Source organism: Pseudovirgaria hyperparasitica (genome assembly GCF_010093815.1).
Source record: "Pseudovirgaria hyperparasitica strain CBS 121739 unplaced genomic scaffold EJ05scaffold_12, whole genome shotgun sequence".
Classification (NCBI taxonomy): domain Eukaryota; kingdom Fungi; phylum Ascomycota; class Dothideomycetes; order Acrospermales; family Acrospermaceae; genus Pseudovirgaria; species Pseudovirgaria hyperparasitica.
In genome coordinates, this window is record NW_022985560.1 from 454,579 (window position 1) to 474,776 (window position 20,198).

Below are 20,198 nucleotides of genomic sequence, written 5' to 3' on the forward strand. Positions count from 1 at the left end.
AGTAAGCAAAACATGCTCGAAATTGGCTGTACATCAAATTTATCTAGCAAATCAATGCCATCCAATGATGAGAGGCATAGGATCACAGCCCCTTGCTTCCCGTTGTATGAAACTCACAAGTATAAAACAGTCCTTTCAATCTACGCGTTCGCTGTCTACCTTAAGGTCCTCGTCGCCATCGAACACTCTGGTGGTAAGATAGGCAGCAAGGAGGGCACATGTGCCACCGAATCTCAGAACCCATTCTACGCTGTGATCATCCGGAGAACCTCTGGGTTTCTGTAGCGCTTTGAAGATACCACTACTGATCAAAGTTGCAAGTACCTGCGGTGCTGAGATAGCGACGTTATGAATACCCAGTACCACACCGGCCTGGTCTGCGGTGTCGTCCTCGCCATGCGCCAGTAATTGTCCATCTCGCGTGGGTGGTGCACGAATAAGGCCGCGGCGTATTGCATCACGTTTTGAGACCTCTGCGCTGATCAGTGCAAAAGGAGCCCATTGTGTAAGAGCCCATGGGATTCCGATCAACGCAATCAGAACCGTCGCCGCCGTGACTGTCCGAACGAATATAGTAAGCCACATTGCTATTGCAAATAGGACATGCGAGAACATCCATGCTCGTCGGATTGTCAGAGATCTGATCCGCAAATGGCTAAGCAAGTCATGTACACGTTGGGCCATGGACTTTATTTTGGACTTTCGTTCAGTAGCAGCAAAATAGCTGCTGTTCTGCGAGTTTGAAAGACTGTTCGGCGTATTAGGCGTCAATGGTGTTGGGACTGTTCGCTCAGGTGGCTGAAAGGTCGGGGTGATAATGAACGGTAAGAAGACCGACGCAGCGAACGTTGTCAACGCAAAGATGAACAGCGCGAGTGTGGCAACACGAGTGGCTTTCTCCATCAGTCGATCGATTTCTTCCTCAGTCATATTGGGATTTTCTTTAAAGAAGGGGTCCGCATAGACCTCGCCGAGATATGTCGTTGTGTAAAAAAGAAAAGGGAACCAACCAATCCAGGCAGCGCATTGTACTTGACAAACGCGTACAACCTGTTTCGGAAGGCGACCAAAGGATTTGATCAGCGACCTAAAGAAGGCTGCGACGCTCTCATCTGCGTTCGATGAGCCTTCGGCACGAGCATCTCGCTCATGTACGGATGCACAGCTAATCGTTACACTAAGTGCAAGTGCGAAGCAAGTGATCGCGCTAAGGACCTTGAATTGGCTGTAGCCAAGCCATGGTAAATATTTGGGAAGGTTCACGAAGCCTGCGAGATAGCCAATGATGTTTCCCATGCCGCTACTTCTCGCGATCCATGCGTTGGCTTCTTCTTGCTGATGGGTAGGAGCGCAGTCCGCGACAAAAGCACGTATACCTGCTTGCACTGCAACGCAAGTCAATTTTGGGGGCATGAGTGAATAGCATGACTTACTGGTATTAATGGCAAAGTCAAGCACGTATATCATGACAACGGCAAACATGATGATAGAGTTCTTGACACCTCCAGATTCAGGCTTCGCACCAAAGATGGCCAAGAAGCCACCCACAAGCTCTCTTGCCCACGACAATAGTAAGAGTGACACTAAGGTCGCGAAGGCGCCCCCAACAATGAAAGGTCTGCGTTTACCGAAGCGGCTGCGGCTTCGATCACTGACCATGCCAACGTATGGTTGTACTATGACGCCAGAAAGAGGTGCAGCTATCCAGACGAGTGCTAAGAATGACTTGCTTACACCAAGAGACAATAAATAGGGCTTGTGGGTCTGTTAGATTGGCTATACTCTAGGACCAAGAATACTTACTGAACCGTAAGCCATCTCGACTGACCAGGACATTTGAAGACTGTGAATCCTTGTCAGATCTCTGCAGGGCTATACAGCACCTTTCCTCCACTCACCCAACACCCGTCAGAGTCAACAGAAGCAAGTACCAGCTGCTTTTACTTTGTTCATACTGCCCTGTCTGCCAGTCGTCGTCTCTCAGCGGCGAGACAACTTTTAGACTTGACCCATCCTCCGATGATCTTGCTACTAGCAGCGGAGATTGCTCATTTGTGACCTCAGTACTGGTCCGTACAGTACTGTGTGAGTCGCGTCGAAAGGCGACCGTCTTGATCGGGGGTTGTGCTCTGTCGGAAGACGAAGGGTTCGTAGTTGATGACGAAGGGCTGTCTACAGGATGGGGTTGATGTAACCGATCAGTCTTTGGAGGCGTCATGACGAGGTAGCTCAGAGCTGAGTCAAGGTCGAAGGGTTGAGCAAGGAGAGTGCTGTTCACACTCCAAGTCTTGACGATCTAGTGATGTTTATGAAGAAGACGATATGGATTATAGGCGTTGTAGAGCTGTATTCAAATGAGACCGAATCTATAGGCCGCACAGCTGCCATGTCGTGGACGACCAGATGAGCGGAGGTTAGGGTGAGACAACCGGAGGACAACAGCACGAGGTGCAGAAACGAGTCAGGAAGGTTTCATTGCTGACAAGTCAGGATACCAAGGTAATAGGAGTTATAACATGGGCAAGTAGATATGTTGATGGTAATGACACATAAAACAGCACAAGCGTAGCCAGACCTGTATTTATGGATAGCTGTTAGCTGTTCCTGCATGTGGACTGGGGCTGTAACGTTAGTCAGGTCTAGCCTCAGGCCCACAGATCTTAGTTAGGTGTGGGGGAAGTCGGAAGTCGGCCCGTCTCTTAGAAGCTTCCGGTCTGCTTCTGCGTCTGCGTCTGCGTGGTTTGCATTCGTGTTCTCTAATTATAACGTGTATGTCGAAGCCTATTGTCTGTCTTGTTGCTAGAAATATCAACACGGAAACACTATCTCGATCTTGGAACACACTTTTTCCTTCAACACACGCTAACCCAGGACGTCGCTAATATCGATTCGCTCTTTGCGTGCTCTTTGCGCACAAGCGCGCCCGCCAAAACCAACGGGTACCTTGTTCGAAGTCTTATGTCAACCTAAGGCCAGGTCGTCCTGCGCTTGTCAATGAACCTCGCCTTGACGGCGCTTGTTGGAAGTTATCATATGGGCAGACGTCCGTCGTAACTATCATGGCGTCGACTCTGGGGTGGGCAGCTATGGAGCTCCTGAGTACGTTGTCTATAGCGCGAGGAGCAGTGCATTGCTAATATGCGGTCATAGAACGTGAAGCAGAGGATCCCAACTCCGATGGTCAGTCCTTCGAATATACTCCTCGAAATCACTGTCTCCCGGTGCAATACTTAACATCTTTACAGAGGAACCCGAGGCTGGTCAGAAAGAGATATTCGCATCGTGGTCACTTCTCATCCTGATAACACTCCTCATAATTGCGCTGTTTACAAGCTATGTCTTACAGACTAGAAAGATACAGGCAGTACACGAGACAGTTGTATCCATATTTGCTGGTACGTTATGGTACAATGCCTTGATGAAATAGTAGACTGAACACTACTAGGCATGATTATTGGTCTCATTCTCCGACTAACAGCTGTCAAATTCGTCCTCGGCGCTGTGAGCTTCGACTACCAGTTCTTCTTCAACCTTTTGCTTCCTCCTATCATCCTCGCCTCAGGATATGAGCTGCATCAGGTCAGTCGTGAACTCAAGATAGCAGCGAGAGCTACGGACTGACAAGTCGCAGGGTAATTTCTTCCGTAATATCGGCTCGATCCTGACTTTTGCTTTTGCTGGCACATTCATTTCTGCCCTTGTTCTGGGTGTGATACTTTGGCTTTGGACCCGGATACCTTTCGACGGATTCTCGATATCATTCGTTGAGGCCATGTCTGTTGGCGCCACCTTGTCTGCAACAGACCCGGTCACAATTCTAGCCATCTTCAACACTTACAAAGTCGATCCGAAGCTTTATACAATCATCTTCGGGGAGTCGATACTGAACGACGCCATAGCAATTGTGCTTTTTGAAACGGCCCAGAAATACAAGTCTGGCGACAATGAAGGGAAGACGCTCAACATATTCACTGTGTTTGAAAGCATTGGAATCTTCTTGGTAGTATTCTTTGCTAGCCTCGTGATTGGACTGTTGGTCGGTATCGCAACATCGCTCTTACTAAAGTTCACCCATGTGAGGCGATTCCCCAAGACTGAAAGCTGTCTTATCCTACTCATTGCATACGCGTGCTATTTCTTTTCCAATGCCATTCATATGTCAGGTAGGTAAAAAAATTCGCCATCAATGGACTTGCCTAACTTGGATAGGAATTGTGTCCTTGCTATTCTGCGGAATATGTTTAAAGCACTACGCGTATCACAACATGTCCAGGCGCACCCAGCTCACGACAAAATTCATATTCCAGATTATGGCGCAATTATCGGAGAACTTCATCTTCATCTACCTCGGTCTATCATTGTTCACCGAGGACACTCTCGAGTACAAACCTCTCTTCATATTGATCACAGTATTTGGAATTTGCGCTGCAAGGTGGTGTGCAGTCTTCCCTCTGTCCGCTTTGATCAATGCGGCCATCCGATATCGTGCCCGCCGCCGCAATCAACCAGCTGAGGAGATCCCTTGGTCCCATCAGGCCATGTTGTTTTGGGCTGGACTTCGTGGAGCTGTAGGCGTGGCTTTAGCTGCTGGACTCAGCGGTCCTAATGGCTCAGCTTTACGCGCCACAGTATTGGTTGTGGTTGTTCTGACCGTTATCATATTCGGTGGTACTACCGCTCGAATGCTCGAGATTCTAGGCATCCGGACGGGTATTGTAGAGGAGATTGATTCGGACGATGAATTCGACATCGAGGTCGTCCAATCAGGCACGTACGTTCGGAAGGCTGGAAACGGTATTGGTAACGTTCCTCGGGGGTCAAATGGATTTGCGCTATCACAGGTTGGGTCCGGCGGCGACCGACACATCAGCAGCAGCGGCGCCCATCGTCCAAATGGCGCTTCTCGTCGTAATTCGAGCCGTACTAGTCTTAGAGACGGCGCTGAACAGGGGCTGTTGCATCCAAGTGACAGCGGTAGCGGCAGCACCGACGACGACGACGCTGACTTGGACTTGCCGCCTTCTGTGCGAAGATCTCCAAATCGCATGGCATCGCCACTGCACGATGCCGAAAGCACACCATACCCAACGTCTGGTAAGACTACAGCCGCTACTAGCGAGCCCTCGAGACTTGCTACTGCATCTGGAGCCATTCGTGATCTTTTCCATGGTATCAGCGAAGATCCTGCGGCTGCTTTCAGACAAATCGATGAAGGTTTCATCAAACCAAATTTGTTACTGGACCCGAACAATGGTAAAGGACCAGGGGCCGTCTAACTTTTCCCGATTCTTGCACATTTACCATTCAATGTATTATGATTTCACACATTTTTGGTCTGGACGTATCGAGCATGAGTTCGATAAAACTATAGTCGCCTACCACTGGATAGAGTAGCGGCTGCACATATGGCGTTCGGATGACTACAAAGTTACTCTAGGGACCAAAGTGGCACATTGTCCTCGAATGTCTCTCCTACCATAGGCAGTCTGGAAGTATTCTGATCATCTGGCAGTAGCAACACCTGTCAAACTATTGTATGTTTACATCTTCGAGCCGACGGTCTGCCCTGCGTGAGTGATATCCAGTGACTTCCGGCTTGTACCGCACCACATACGAATTCATCGTGAGCAGTTATCTGTGCTTATTTCATATCACCGGTTCGACGGAAAAATTTCACGTCGATCACATGAACAAATAGACACATTGCCTGGAGCTATACTCGAATATCTGGGGCCAGCATTTAGGATAAATGGCTTTGCGGTGTGGCGACTTGGCGCAAGATGGATATTAATTAGCCCAACAACCTTGGTGCAACAACATTCCATCAACACAGGTACATTACCGTCAACCTTCGCTTCTATCACATGGAGCCATCTATTCTCGCTTTCTATGGCTATGTGCTGTATAGTACCTTGAACTATAGCCATGGGGTCAGCCGGACCGACTGCAGCTTCTCATTGTCCTTTGATCAGAACCTAGTCTTTTCACTGGTCGAGGATGCATAGATAGAGCTGTGCATTCTTACTGCTCCCGAGTCGTCGGAGAAGAAAGCCGCCGCAATATACCACAGCCATGACGGTCGACCACCATACTGGTGCCAGCATACGAGTGTCTAAAGCGTCAATCAAGTTGAGCTTCGTTACAGGGCATAGAGTCGTTTAGATTGTATAATCGAAGGCATCAGATATGGAAGACTGGCATGCCATCTTTCTTCAACACATGGGACCACGACGCTCCCATTACAGGCTGAGTGAATTTCTACAGGTCTGAATCATATGCATCGAGACCTTTGCTACACTCTACCGAACAGATGTGGCGTCACAATCGTCATAGTCATGGGGCTCCGCATAAGCCTCATGTGGTCTCAGGTATATTGAGGAGCCTCAATTACCGCCAAATCTCATTTAACACTACTTTACCAATACCATCTAGCTGATGCCTTCCTATCAATAGGATTCAACTACAACCATTCGGATGCTTCCAACAGGACGGGTCTGTCTGGACTACAGTGAGTGTAAGTAGTTAGCGATTGGTCAGTCACAGATATAGAGCATATTGCACTTGCGACTTTCGTTTACGGGCATGCCTCTTGTCCTGTAATGCCACATATGGTCGTCTATCATGGTAGGACGGTTCCTGGGACACGTCTCGCATGGAGATTAGCCAGTGCAGCTTAAATCATCGGTCATATTCCCTTGCTCATCCGGCCCTGATCCCGAATTACAAATTGAATATTACGCAATAACGAAAGTAGTCGAGCCAGGGCACTGCAATCATTCACGGTACAGTTATAAAGCATCGAGCTGCTCCCTTGAGCTCGAGTATACCAGCACACATAGCATCTGATATCTTGCTACCGACATCATGAAGTACATTCTCGGTGCCGTGGCTGCGTTTGCTACCGCTTCACTGGCTGCTCCAGCTCTTGAGGTCGCACCTCGTCAGGCTTCTGGCTGTGCTTCTCCGGTCACTCTCACTGGCAATCCATTTGCGTCAAAGACACTGCATCCAAACAACTTCTACCGCGCAGAAGTCACCGCTGCCGCAGCTGCAATTAGTGATGCAAGTCTGAAGGCTTCTGCCCTGAAGGTTGCCAACGTAGGATCCTTTCTGTGGATGTGGGTTCCCCTATCCTGTACAGTCAAGCAGAAACTGACTTTCTCGATAGCGACACCATTGCGAATATTGCCAGGATCGAGCCAGCGCTCAAAGACGTGCCATGCAACAACATCTTGGGTCTTGTCATCTACGATCTGCCAGGACGTGATTGTGCTGCCAAGGCCTCCAATGGAGAGCTCCCAGTGGGATCAATCAACCGTTATAAGACCGAATACATTGACCGTGAGCTTCACATGACTTGAAGATGAATAACTTCCAGCTGACCAAACGAACAGCCATTGTCAAGCTGATCAAGGCACACCCCAATACCGCCTTCGCCCTCGTCATCGAGCCCGACTCGCTTCCTAACCTGGTAACCAACGCCAACCTTGCTACCTGTCAGAGCTCTGCCTCTGGCTATCGTGAGGGCGTTGCCTATGCCTTGAAGAATTTGAACCTCCCGAACGTCATCATGTACCTCGACGCCGGACATGGCGGCTGGCTCGGCTGGGACGCAAACCTAAGTACACACATCCCGGTCTAACATCTAAACCGTCTCCGCATACTAACCTTGCAACAGCTCCAGGCGCACAAGAACTCGCATCGGCATGGAAGAACGCCGGCTCACCCGCCCAACTCCGTGGCGTCTCCTCCAACGTCGCCGGATGGAACGCATGGATCAAAACCCCCGGCGAATTCGAAAACACGCCAGACGGGAAGTACAACAAGGCGCAAGACGAGAAGCGCTACGTGCAGTACTTTGGTGCGGCACTGGCAGCGGCCGGGATGCCGAACAAGTTCATCGTCGACACGGGCCGCAACGCCGTGCAGGGCCTGCGTCTGGAGTGGGGTGACTGGTGCAATGTCAACGGCGCGGGCTTCGGGGTGCGGCCGACGAGCAACACGGGCGATGCTGGCGTGGATGCGTTCGTGTGGGTGAAGCCGGGTGGTGAGAGTGATGGCACGAGCGATACGAGCGCGGTCAGGTATGATTCGTTCTGTGGCAAGAATGATGCGTACAAGCCGGCGCCTGAGGCTGGCACGTGGAATCAAGCTTACTTTGAGATGTTGCTCCGGAATGCGAAGCCGGCGTTTTGAGGATGGGGAGGACGGGGAGGATGGGGAGAATCGGAATGGCTGTGTTATGGGATAGAACCCCGGCGCGTCGCGGCTTTGTTTGTATATACTGTTTTGTTGGAGGGGATAGTTAGATTGTCAGTTTGAAATATGGACATCACTCGTTGTATGCATGACTCCACGTTCCTTGTGTCAATGAGTGAAATTCTACAAGCAGTGTCCTTCCGATATCGTTAACGACCTGTGCCTGGTGAAGGAAGCTCAACAAGACCAATCCGCTACCCTGCCAGGTCTCAGACGCTGTGAATGATAGACTCCCTCTGCCTACCCGGCGGCAGTCTTTAGGAATATATATATTAAGCACCCCAGGCCCTCCCTCTCTCCCTCCTCCGCAAGAACAGAAAGAACAAGACTACACAGACACACACTTCTCCAATTCAGTCTTGGCGTACTACCACATGATGGACGTCTTCTTTCGGCCCTACACGACGTTCCTGGCAAGATATATAGTAACGAAGTCGATGGTGGGGTTCTCCGTTCGTCGAAGCGTACAAAAGTGGTAATGGAGAGCATCATTTTCTTGTATTGATGGTGGTGGTAGTAGTGCTTATCATCATCATCATCATCATCATCATCATCATCATCATCATCACGACATACCACACGAACCATAAGACCATCCAATGTCTCTGCTTTCCATTACACTTGATCTTCTGTTCGTTCCTTAGTTCTACACAGTCATTTGACGCAGAAAAGGTACGAAAAGAAAGAAATGGAAAGCATGGCACAAAGGCATCGGATGCATAATTTTTATTAATAAGTGTGCATGTAAGTCTGGCTGGATATCACCGGGTAGATGGATGGTGCATGTGGTTTCAAGCAGTGTAGTGTAGTTTAGTATCCAAATCGAGAAGGAATGACTTATAAATAAGTAAATCGGATATGCAGGAATGGAAAGTGAGCGCCGGGTAGGCTCTGAGAGAGAGCTCTCAATGAATGGGCCTTTCACAAGCGCGAACTATTATATCACTATTCACGGTGTCCACGCCCAGCAACCCAGCACTTCGCGAACACCACAGACACATATAAAACATATAAACGCCGTCTCTAGCTTATCATATCCCATCTTATATTTCCACTCCACACTCTGTGCATTCCATGTCAAGCAAATGACATCCCACAGAAGTGCCAGCGATTCACAAAGCGATTTCCCGGCCCGCATGTGTGTGCTGTGTGTGTTAGTAACCACCGCGACGAAGGGTAGTTCATGAAGTTTGGAGGGCGGTGATAGGGATCATCATCATGAAAGCCATCATCATCGTTGAGGGATGGTGATGTGAGATATTGCTGCCACGATGGTTCTTGCTCTTTTCGGAGGGCGTGATTGATACCTTGTAGTCAAGTATGCTTTTCATTTATCAGCCTAGAGCTAGAGACGCAGTGCGTTGTAAGGAGTCGTGCATGATGATGTTCGTGTTGCGTCGTGAGAGGAATGACGATTAACGTTGATTGATGAGCTGCTGCGGTGGTATGATTCGTCCACGGGGTAGTCAGTGTATTGCAACCTTCTTTTCACTGTCAGATCTGATTGATACGCAAACGAGCATGTGGATCACATTCCGTGCACGCGATTAGTACAGCACCATGACCATAGTTTGTACAGATGGATAGATAATTGTAGTCGCACAGACCAAACCACAACAGCCCGATCGATCGAAACGCAAAGCCTCACAAAGACAATCTTCATCAGGCGTTCAGGACCAGGAAAGAGGTCTTCTAATTAGTCTTCTAGAACGCCAGAAAGGTAAGTAAGTAAGCACGAGCCCAAACTGCGCGCTAGAAACTGGGAGCTGGTGTCAAAGCACCTGGATTTTTGACATGTCTATATATAGTGTGTAAGAGGCGGTGAGATTCCAAGAGGAGACTAAAGTAGTAAACGTGCCTGCCAAATCTCGGAATACATTGCTGTTCGTGCGCTATACAGGATTTATGGAGATGGGAGATGGCAATGGAGATACGACTAGATCAGGCAGAGCAAATGTATGCGTCATCCAGAGATTGTGGCATTTCAACATCCATTCCTCGACATACATTCCAATCGACATCCATATCACAAACTCGGCCAGGGGCTCGTACCTTAATCACGGGGGTAAAAAAATGCCCCAAAGGGTTATTTATGTTCCAAGGAGGGGGGGTGAAGACACAATTACCGGGCGAACCCGTGCTCCGCTTAACTATATGTAGAGCGAAGGAATAAAGTCCGGAAGGGGGTCCGTTCGCTACGAGAGGAATTCTCCGAGATTAGGAGAGAGAGGGAGAACCGTGGGAATTTGTTCTTTGGCAGTAAGGGATGGATGACGGCTGACGGGTACCTGCAGCAGCTTGATTGAGCAATGCGAAAGCTGGGTGTCGTGGCTGAAGTCAAGCCGTCCCTCCTGTGGAGCGTTGGCAATGGTTGTTACTAATAAGGGGTGGTGCCTGACTGAGGTTCTTGTCGATGGGATCTGGATGTGATTGAATGCCAGCTAGTGACGATCACATGACCTCGCATCAATCTCGTGATTTCTGCGAGATCCGAAATCAGAGAGAGAAAGAGAGAGGAGAGACGTTCTGAGCAGTGCGATGATCGTTCCGAGGGTGAAACAAGCCGAGCTGGCTACCGGAATCAAGAAATGGGATAGGCAGCGTGCGTGCTCGCAAAAAATCAGCCCGATCGCGAGACGTAGGGAAATGAGTAGATCGCAAAAGAAGACTACAGCCTAGAGAGAGCCCGATCACTTTGGGCAGGGATGACTAAAGCGCGAGCCCTAACCCACTAACTAACTAACTAATTAAGTATCAACCCTGTGCAATTGAAAAGGGAATTGGGAATGCCAATGCCAATGCCACGATGCAGGCAGTCGGATGGTGGAGCATTGTGGCAGCGGAGAGTTGGACGTTTGGCCGTGCGCCCTCACGCGAGCGCGCGCACGCCCATGCTCACACCCCAACATGACGTCGATGGTCTGCCCCACGGATCATCATGGCACTGAAGCCCCCTAATTAGGAAAGAAAAGAGTTTGACGAAGTGATGAAGAAGAGCAGAGTCTGAGAAGCACGCAAGAATGCCTCATGTCCTCCTAAGTGAGCATAACGGATCATGGTAACACGGTCGACCAACGTGTAAGCAAGCAGGAGAACCGGCCAGGGAGGACGCGCCCCTCAATCAAGCCCATTCCGTGGTCGTAACTAGTACATAGTATTCTAATATAGAAGTGCCGCGATCCGGCAGAGGCAGAACAGGGGTGTTCGTTTGGTTCTCAGGCAAAATGGCGATTGATCATGGACATGGTAATAGCACACCACACCACCCTGTCTGCCTTATGGAGACGGCCGGTGCAGAGGAGAGTGAGAGAGTCAGTACTCATGAGTGTATGTGCTATGTAGAGGCAGCGTGTTACAAGATCCATGTCTTGAGCACCAGCGTATCGGCCAAGACCGTGTCCGTGTTTTCACGAGATGCACTGGACGCGTTTCACTTTCGGTCGGGAGACACTGGGTATCTGGCATTTCCTGGCACTTTCTGGCTTGACTGAGCTGAAGAAGAGAACGCGATCGAGATCGAGGTGACGGGCGCGACTTGTGAGCGACGCGTGCCCGACGGCAGCCAGTGAGAGGAGCAGGAAACATGTCCAGAACGAGGACGGGCTGAAGCTACGAGAGTAATTTTAGCCAATTGCATGGTAATAACGGGGATCTTTTGACGCCTTTCCTTGCTCTACCAGGCGGGTCGGTGCTTTTTGCTGCGTTGGCGCTGGTAGAAGGGCAGAAAAGGGAATAGAGGAGTCGAGAGTGGGTTGGACGCAAAAAAGCAAAAAAGAGCCTACACCCGCTACCATAACCGCCCAGTTTTCGCACCCTTTGCACCTTTTTTTTGTGACGCTCGACCTTCTCGCCGAAACCGCGCAGACTCCCCCCCCCCCTCCAGCTCTCCAGCTCTCTTCTCCGCCCGCCCGCCAGCTGTTTCTCCCGCCCACCGCCCACCGCCCACCGTCTACCGCCCACTACAGCTCATCTGTGACATTGGGGAGCTTCCACCTTAATCCAATCACCACCACCATCACCTCATCCTTCTCTCCAATCTCTCCCACCTTCACCTCTGCCACGCTCTCCCTCACCTCTCTCACCTCTCTCACCACCACAACCTCGACAATCGCTTCAATCACCACATATTAACGCGTCATCTTACCTCGAGATAAGACTACTGTCCAAAAAAGAACACTATTACCGAACTGTCGGCCGTCGTAGTCCATCAACCGAAACCGAGCCCTCCACGTCTGGTTCACCTCAACCACCAAATTCGTCCCTCCAAGATCCGCGCACATTATCAGACGCATCGACGTCACGAATTCGGATTCTTACTCCTTTGCTTCCGCTGAGCACCGTCTGCGCAGTTCTATTAATGCAAGGCTCGCACCGCAGCTGAGCCTGTTCTTCTACCGCCACTTTATCGGTACGAGACGACAGCTGTCCGCACAGCCTCGTTCAAGGAAAAAGCCTCTGCCACGCGTTGTTACGCGTCTGGAACCGAACTCCCGTCCTTCCCGTCTCGCATCCACCGGAATCCGTTCAGAATGAGTTGCAGCACAGGTCGGACTCGGAGTCCACTGTTCGACATTTACAAAGATGTAGATTTCGACCTCTGTCCTGGCCCTGAGGATTCTGCAATCTGCGAGCAGCTCGGTCCTCTCACTTCTCTCTCATACGAACATCAAAACATATTTGGATCGCCATGCAAGACCTTCAGAGCTGGCTCTCCTCACAAATCCTCGGATCATCCTTGGAGCTCGCCACGAGCGGAGAAGTTGAGCAGTGTCGACGTTAATGCTTTCCAGATAGCACCTCCAGATTACATCCGAGTAACAATGTCTCCAACAAAGAAGAACATGCCTCCTCCACGAAAGTGCTTGACGCCCGTACGTCGAGCGAATACATTATCAGGTCATCAGGAGACTAGCCTTGCTGCCATATTTCCGCCTCTCCCCGGTCTGGTTGACCAAGAAAACGTCAGACCCACCTCGACCGACGCGATATTTAAATCAAAATTCGAAATTGTAATGGAGAAGAAGCCCATCGCACATAAAAGATCATTCACTGATGGCTCTGCCAACCCGCGCAATGCTAAGAAGCAGAAGGTGCAAGAAGACGAAGGCCCAATCGAGGTTCCTGAGCCCGAAGACATGCCCGCCGTCAGTGATCCCGGTGGCAAGCCAGACTACAGCTATGCCAATTTGATCGGCATGTCTCTTCTTCGTGCCCCGGGTCGTCGCCTTACGCTCTCTCAGATCTACAAGTGGATTTCTGACAACTACAGCTACTATTCTCCCACCGACTCTGGCTGGCAGAACAGCATCCGCCACAACCTCAGCCTCAACAAGAACTTCATCAAGCAGGACCGGCCAAAGGAAGATCCTGGTAAAGGCCACTATTGGACTATCCAGCCAGGCCAGGAGCATGTTTTCCTCAAAGAAAAGCAGGTGAAACGCCCAGCTAGCATTTCGCTCCCAAGCAGCAATGCCCGGCCTTCAACTTCAAGCTCAGCGGTCGCTCCGCCGCCCGCCCCGCTTGCACTTCCGACAAAACACGTCGACGCAAGCAAGTTCCCAACCGAGCAAGATCTCTCGTCGGACGCCACCATCCCTTGTTCTGACCCCGCCATTCACGACGGTCACGACTTCCATGATACGATGCCTCCGCCATCGCGTGCACTTCAGTCATCACCGCCTCCTGCAGACATCCGATCCTCACCGCCAGCTCCGCCTTCGCGTCACTCAATCAGAGATGAATCGCCGCTCAGACTGCCGCCTCCCCTGTCCAGTCAAGGTCGCGTGGGCACGCAGAAGCGCAAATGTGGCACACTTGGTGACAGTGGCTACTATTCTTCAATTGAGTCGTCGGCTGCCAAACAAAGGCTTCCGCAATGGCCACTCACATCAGAAGGCGAATACGACCTGCCTCCTCGCTCGCTGAAGCAGGGCCGAGCCGAATTAGAGATTGCTCGCATTCGGAGCTCTTCTCACGACAGTCCTCGAAAGCCTGCACTACTCAAGAAATCTCTCACCTTTGACTGGTCTTCTCCATTCCGTCCGTTCGATAAACACATCAAGCGTGGTGCCCCACTCACTCCGCCCGTCATCTTCAAGCGGCCAGCAATCCCTCCAGCCTCTGCTTCTCCAAATACCAACCTCGCCAACCACCGACATCGCATTGCTGCAATGCAATGCTCACCGGAACACGTCAAGCTCTTTCAAGACATTGCTGTAGCGTCACCGTCCGAGAACTTTACACTTTACGAAGACCATGCCAGCTTTGATGCTGCGTTTGACGTCTTTAACCAGGATGACTTCTCTACCACTTTCGCTGCTCGAGGATCTCCCGAGAAGCGATCCGTAAAGCGACCCAGGCTCTTTGAACGCGCCACAACCTCAACCGGACCCCTCGCCACAATCACCGGATCCAAGGCCAATCTCCACTTGCTGTCCAGCCCAAACATAATGTCAAGCCCAAGCAAGTTTCTCCAAGATCCTGATGAGCTTGCCGATCCACACTTCTTTGACACACCAAAGGTACTCAAGCCAGCTCCACGTTTGACTTCGGCGTCAAAAGGGTCCATCTCATTTTCCCCTCTCTCTTCCAGCAAGGAAAACCTGTTCAGGAGTACCAAGAAGTACAACCGTGCCGCAGACCTCGGAGATGATCTCGCAATGTTCCCTGACCTCGCCAGTGACGGCTCCGAGGAAGGCTGCGATATCATGCAAGGCTTCCAGAAGATTGGCGCCCGTCCTATGTGTGTTGCTGCCAATGGCAGCCCTGTGAAGGGTCCAAGACCTACTTTTGGACGTTCCACTACCCCTATGTTCTAAATTCTCTACACACTTCCCCATTTTGCGGACAGAACGCAAACTCATCCTGAGCTCTTTCAAGCCGTACTTCACCGCAACGTTGGATGGCAGTCGTGTGGCCACCAGTGGCATGTAACCTGTTATTTTTCAGACTTACCCGCTGACTGTATCTATCGACACCGTCCACATCGGAGGCCCTCTCCTATTTCCTTTACCAACAACCTCTTCTCATCACGACGTCACGAAGATGATACCCCGATCGATAGCTACTGGAGCTTCTCGATCATCCATTGAGCGCATTGCGCCACACGCCTCCTACCTAGTCATTACTTGGACTGGGAGCTTGGCTAAGCAACCTAAATTGCTATTTCAAAACCCAACACTGCACTTGATTTTACGGCCGTATGCAAACCCCGATTCACGTTTATACGTAATAATGATTTCTTTTGATTTCGTCCTCTGTCTGTTTGGCGTTTTAGTGTCTGGAAGCGAAGGCGCTTGGCGCTCAGTTGTGAGCTGGCCAGAGTAGAGGAATGCCTCGATATGGTACGGAGTTGGATGCAATACCTGGTCACTTTTTTTGTTTAGTCTCTGCAACACGTCCGTTTGCATACTGTTTGAGCTGTCTATGGGTACAGCGCTTGGTCATTCTGGTTTATGCAGTCAGTTACACGCATCTTGCTGATGCAGCGCGATGCGCAGAGTTGGTACTCACAACTACATGCCCTTTAGTGGGGTTTAATGAAACAACCACATTTACGAGCACATATTTTTTCTGCAATACAGTGATTATTCGCTCACAGATTCGTTTACTGATTCATCTCAGCTGTGATGCCCGACTGCTGCATAGCAGAGCCTGCACAACGGTTCAAAACTGGATATAAAAAGATTGACGCGTTCTGGTAAGCTCGCTCACTCACTCTCTTCTCATTGGCCCGCTCGCTGCTCAAAACAGCAATATCAAAACGCGCTATCGTGGCTCGTCTAGCCTGCCAACGTTGGGCGCTCGGACCCCTTGTTATTGGCATCGACACACTACGTATATATCAGCACAGCATACCCATACCCACACCTCTACCTTTTTTTTCCCCAAATTCCCAAACCAAGAAAACCTCAACCCAAAATCAAAGGAAAGAAACATGACATGAATAAAATATAAAAATAAAAAATAAAAATAAGATAAACCATGGCGCCAACACCATCACAGAATCTCACCAAAGGAACAGCAGCAGCAGCGAAACCACAACTCCCAATACCCCAATCTCCACTTGATATCCTGACCCAAACACACACCTACCTCCGTCGCTACACATTCCACTTCCGCAACGGCGACAGACACACCCTCTCCTTCCGCCACGCCCAAATGCTGCGCCGACAGCTTGCCCATCTACTTGCTGAGTGGACTGACGATGATTCTGTCGGTGCTGGTGGGCAGCAGCAGCAGCAGCAGCAGCAGCAGCGGGTATCACGTGCAAATAGTGCAGCAGGGACCGGTGCCGGGGGACCAAAAGCCAGGGCGCGCATCCGGATGTGGCAGGAGCGTGGCCTGGTAGAGACGTGGTGGACGGCGTTTACGCAGTTGGCGCGGCATTCGAATGTGGCAAAGGGGGTGTTTCTGATTGCGGTTTTGGCGGAGGTGGGGGGTGTTGTTGGGTGGGAAGGGGGAGGAGGGGAGGTGGATGGACGGGAGGATTTGGGGGAAGGTGTGGGGGTGAGGGATGCAGGTGCGCGGTTGGGAATTTGAAAGGGTGTGATGATTGAGAAAAGGGGGGTTAATGGATGGTTGGTTGGGAAGCAGGATAATGACGACGACGACGACGATGCACATACGGTTGCCATAGTCTACACGTCTATACACACCAGAACAACCCGCCAAGACCGACATTGACAACCACCTGCCACACCGTGCCCCACGCCATCGCATACAGGTACTTTGGACTAAACACCGTCCAGACAAACAGATGCGTGCGCAGCACCGTACACGCCACCATGACAGCAGCCAGACTGGTTGCTGAAAACAGCGTCAGGCACGCCACATGCCCGAACCACCTCCCATCATCACCCACTTCTTCTTCCTTTGCCGCACCCGGCTTTACCGACGCAGCAAGACGCTTGCGTTCTCGCATCACCCATTCCTTTTCTGTCTGCGCGTCTTTCTGGGCATTTGATTTCGCGGATTCGGGGGTGATGAGGCTTGTGGATGATGATGAAGTCTTGAGAAGTTGAACGCCGGCGGCGCACCACCAGATTGGCCCGGCCCAGTTTCCGGCAAAGACGAGGATGCCGACAGCGAGGATGTTGTAGCCAGACACGCCGTTGTAGGCGTTTGAGAGGTCGATGCTGGAGATTGCATTGGAGTTGCCGAGGGCGAAGAAGGAGACGTGTGTCATGAGTAGGGTTGTGAGTGTTGTTTGGAGCGGTGTTAGAGGGTGCGTTGCTGGGTGCTTGTTAGAGACTAATAGCGAAATGAGAAGCACAGGGAGATCCGTACAAAGTGCGTGGTGCATGACGCGGAATAGCAGAAAGAGCGGGATGTTGGTTGTCTTTGTTTGCGTGAGGATGAAGACGTTGAGGAGTTCGAACAGCCCGGATGAGAGGCGCGAAACTGGTTTCATACGCGTTAGCTGGCACGACGCGCCCTTCAATCTCAAAATCAACGTACCCTCTGGTTCCTCCTCATCCCTCCCCTGGCTACGCCGTACTCGCGCCGCGACAACCATATAAAGCAAACCCAAACCAAGCGCACTAAAAACCAACCTCGCAAGAAGAACGATCGGCAACTGCTCGAGAAAGCCCCTCAAGTCACTGAACAGAAGCCCGTCTAGCGACTCGGGCGCATCGCGCGCCGTAAACGCGGCCTTGAATACAAACGCCAGAAACCCAATCGACACACTCGCACTGATCCCAAAGAACAGCTCTTCCGCCATCGGGCCATCCGCAGACGTCGACCGCGGCGCAAAGTGCGGCATGAGCATCAGCGTAGCAAGCAAGTACGTCAGTCCCACAAGCGACCACAGCACAATCGGCATGGTCAGGAACGACGAATGCGCAATGTCTGGCGCGCCGGCATGTTTCTGACCGGTCTGGTTATACCGTCTCGCAATTCTTAGGACGGCGAGAGCGAGTATCTCGGGGCTTGTGAAGGAAGACAAGAGGGAAGTGCCGGTGCGGAGGCTGCGGATCCAAAGATAGAGGAGGAAGAAGGATGCGGTCCAGTACCAGATGTGCTGTTCTTCCTCGACGAAGCTGGATGCGAACATCATGATGCCGTAGATGAGGAGGAGGATCGTGTAGAAGGCTCCGCTGGGGGATACTGAGCGGATGGGGAGGAGCGCTGCGAGGGCTAGGATTGCGGCGAGGGAGGAGACGACGACGCCGATGATCAGTTTTGGGATGTCGTAGGCGCTTGCGGTACTGCTCATGGTTGATTGCGCTGCCGTGACGAACTGCAATAATCGTTAATATTATATATCCACCTGGTATCTTTGGCTGAGCATGCGCTTACGTCTGTGAGAGCGGGCATGATCTCGGATGCTCGAGGTCGAAAACTGCCTGCTGCATGGAATATAGTGGTGCACGTCCTCCATTTACACGCGAGCTCCTCCGCGCCAGACGACGGGGAAGAGCAGTCAAGTGCAGAAAAGGGGTTGCTGAAAGCTTCATGTGGGAACGTCGCTTTGACGATGTCGAGAATCTGCATTGCGTTTCTCAGCAGCAGCTGAGCGCGATCGTTTTCTAGCTATGGAGTCAGCGCGAATCTCGTGTCTCGAAATTGCGTCATACCGTTCTCCCAGAACTCGAAGAACTCCGGGATGAAAACGCCGAGATTGTTCTGCGGTACTGGGAAGCCTAGAAGACCAGCCAAAGTTGGCGCTATATCGGATTGCTCCACTGTCCGGTAGTAATTATAGTCGTCTTTAGGGGTTGTCGGGCACTTGTAGCCTTTGGTTATCTTCTTCATCTTGGGTGAGATGAAGACAAGGGCTGGCGACGTCTCGCCTGGCGCAGATCCGCCGTGATTTCCCCCTTCATTCATGCCATGATCGCCCAAGAGAACAAACAGGGTTGACTCGAGATGGGGTCTCTTGTCAATGGCATTGTATATCTTGTTCACGATGCCGTCCATCTCTTTTTGCTTGGGAATCATATTAGGTCTGGCAAAGTCAGTAGGAGCCAAAGTCATGTGTCAGTGGTATGCACCCAAGCGGACCAGTCTTATGCCCAATATGGTCCAATCCAAGATAATGCATGATCATTCCTGTCCAATCACTCTGGTCAGACCTCAATTCTCCGGGCACATGTCTCGTCACATTATTGTCGACCTCCGTGAAATCCTAACTCTCATTTTCAGCTCCATAATCCTACGTACATGGAAAGTATTGGATCCACTGACCGATACAAAGAAACTTGACGTTCCATCTTCTCTATCAAAGAAACCGGGGAACAGTCTCAGCCACGTATCGTCTCCGTACATAACGAGCTTGCCGTCTGGTTTTGCTTTCATTTGCGCCAACCATGTATCTTGGTTGGCCAGTGTGGATGAGTCGTCAGACTCTGCAAAGTTCATTATTACATCGAGGAAAGAAGGAATTGACCCGGTGGTTATGGCCTTTACGCGGGGCATGGTAATCGTGGGAGAGCTGGCATGGGCTGTGAAGGGTATGGCATTGCCAGAACGTATCAAGCTGGGAGTCGTTAGCATTCGAAGAGTAGGATAGGTCATTTAGATGTACCTCTGTGTAAATTTAAAGCCAGAGTTCTCAGAGTATACAAAATCACTGCATTACTTAGCATTTTTTGCTCTCAACTTGACAATATCATCGGACCTTCGGAGTGCATCTACAACCATGAAGACGACCTTGTCAAAAGGCGCCTTGGGTGGATCCCCATATTCTAACTGCCTATATGTCGCCAGTCCTGGCAGAACAGCTTTGTAAGGGAAGAAGCCAACAGCGAATGTCAGGACGGCTGCGGGAATGAGTAAGTTTGCGATTATTAGAAGGGCTTTCTGCGTCTGGCATGCCATCCTGGTGACAGTAGGGCCCGACGGGCAAATAAGCTCGCCAAAACAGGAACTTATTATTTACAGTACAAGAAAGAGAAGATATGGAGCATCGCGTGAGTGCCAATTGATGTCTGAGT

The 20,198-nt window shown here is 50.9% G+C and overlaps 6 protein-coding genes across 6 annotated transcripts; 4 read left to right on the forward strand and 2 right to left on the reverse strand.

Annotated features, from left to right (window-relative positions):
- Positions 1 to 3: 3 nt before the first annotated feature.
- On the reverse strand, positions 4 to 2,598 carry EJ05DRAFT_539773 (uncharacterized protein). The gene is made up of 4 exons (XM_033749544.1): positions 1,899 to 2,598; positions 1,804 to 1,843; positions 1,434 to 1,755; positions 4 to 1,385 (listed from the first exon to the last, which is right to left on the reverse strand). Exons 1-4 carry the CDS (start codon positions 2,216 to 2,218, stop codon positions 136 to 138), a joined length of 1,932 nt encoding a protein of 643 aa, XP_033598379.1. The 5' UTR covers positions 2,219 to 2,598; the 3' UTR covers positions 4 to 135.
- A 461-nt stretch (positions 2,599 to 3,059) lies between these two features.
- On the forward strand, positions 3,060 to 5,276 carry EJ05DRAFT_487752 (sodium/hydrogen exchanger 3; the record flags this gene model as incomplete). The annotated part of the gene is made up of 6 exons (XM_033745637.1): positions 3,060 to 3,099; positions 3,151 to 3,180; positions 3,246 to 3,395; positions 3,446 to 3,579; positions 3,632 to 4,163; positions 4,210 to 5,276. The coding sequence occupies 6 exons, from the start codon at positions 3,060 to 3,062 to the stop codon at positions 5,274 to 5,276; spliced, it is 1,953 nt and encodes a 650-aa protein (XP_033598380.1).
- A 1,588-nt stretch (positions 5,277 to 6,864) lies between these two features.
- On the forward strand, positions 6,865 to 8,218 carry EJ05DRAFT_518518 (cellulase; the record flags this gene model as incomplete). Its single annotated transcript, XM_033748696.1, has 4 exons — positions 6,865 to 7,118; positions 7,169 to 7,341; positions 7,395 to 7,622; positions 7,679 to 8,218. The coding sequence occupies 4 exons, from the start codon at positions 6,865 to 6,867 to the stop codon at positions 8,194 to 8,196; spliced, it is 1,173 nt and encodes a 390-aa protein (XP_033598381.1). The 3' UTR covers positions 8,197 to 8,218.
- A 4,371-nt stretch (positions 8,219 to 12,589) lies between these two features.
- Positions 12,590 to 15,190, forward strand: EJ05DRAFT_82611 (uncharacterized protein). Its single transcript, XM_033749999.1, has one exon. The coding sequence runs from the start codon at positions 12,789 to 12,791 to the stop codon at positions 15,075 to 15,077; it is 2,289 nt and encodes a 762-aa protein (XP_033598382.1). The 5' UTR covers positions 12,590 to 12,788; the 3' UTR covers positions 15,078 to 15,190.
- A 969-nt stretch (positions 15,191 to 16,159) lies between these two features.
- Positions 16,160 to 16,800, forward strand: EJ05DRAFT_512512 (uncharacterized protein; the record flags this gene model as incomplete). The annotated part of the gene is made up of 1 exon (XM_033748341.1): positions 16,160 to 16,800. The coding sequence occupies exon 1, from the start codon at positions 16,243 to 16,245 to the stop codon at positions 16,798 to 16,800; it is 558 nt and encodes a 185-aa protein (XP_033598383.1). The 5' UTR covers positions 16,160 to 16,242.
- Positions 16,798 to 20,188, reverse strand: EJ05DRAFT_477995 (alkaline phosphatase-like protein). Its single transcript, XM_033744358.1, has 9 exons — positions 19,883 to 20,188; positions 19,790 to 19,834; positions 19,450 to 19,741; positions 19,257 to 19,390; positions 18,840 to 19,210; positions 18,562 to 18,791; positions 17,719 to 18,502; positions 17,548 to 17,661; positions 16,798 to 17,493 (listed from the first exon to the last, which is right to left on the reverse strand). The coding sequence occupies exons 1-9, from the start codon at positions 20,080 to 20,082 to the stop codon at positions 16,907 to 16,909; spliced, it is 2,757 nt and encodes a 918-aa protein (XP_033598384.1). The 5' UTR covers positions 20,083 to 20,188; the 3' UTR covers positions 16,798 to 16,906.
- Between the last annotated feature and the right edge of the window lie 10 nt (positions 20,189 to 20,198).

Excerpts from the sequence above, each read along its gene's own strand:
- EJ05DRAFT_539773 (XM_033749544.1), bottom strand. The coding sequence starts at position 2,218 with ATGACGCCTCCAAAGACTGATCGGTTACATCAACCCCATCCTGTAGAC. Across the intron at positions 1,844-1,898 it reads TTGACTCTGACGGGTGTTGG|TCTTCAAATGTCCTGGTCAG; the intron begins GTGAGTGGAGGA and ends AAGGATTCACAG. Across the intron at positions 1,386-1,433 it reads TGACTTTGCCATTAATACCA|TGCAAGCAGGTATACGTGCT; the intron begins GTAAGTCATGCT and ends CTTGCGTTGCAG.
- EJ05DRAFT_82611 (XM_033749999.1), top strand. The coding sequence starts at position 12,789 with ATGAGTTGCAGCACAGGTCGGACTCGGAGTCCACTGTTCGACATTTAC.
- EJ05DRAFT_477995 (XM_033744358.1), bottom strand. The coding sequence starts at position 20,082 with ATGGCATGCCAGACGCAGAAAGCCCTTCTAATAATCGCAAACTTACTC. Across the intron at positions 19,391-19,449 it reads CGTCAAGTTTCTTTGTATCG|GATTTCACGGAGGTCGACAA; the intron begins GTCAGTGGATCC and ends AATGAGAGTTAG. Across the intron at positions 17,662-17,718 it reads GGATGAGGAGGAACCAGAGG|TTTCGCGCCTCTCATCCGGG; the intron begins GTACGTTGATTT and ends GTATGAAACCAG.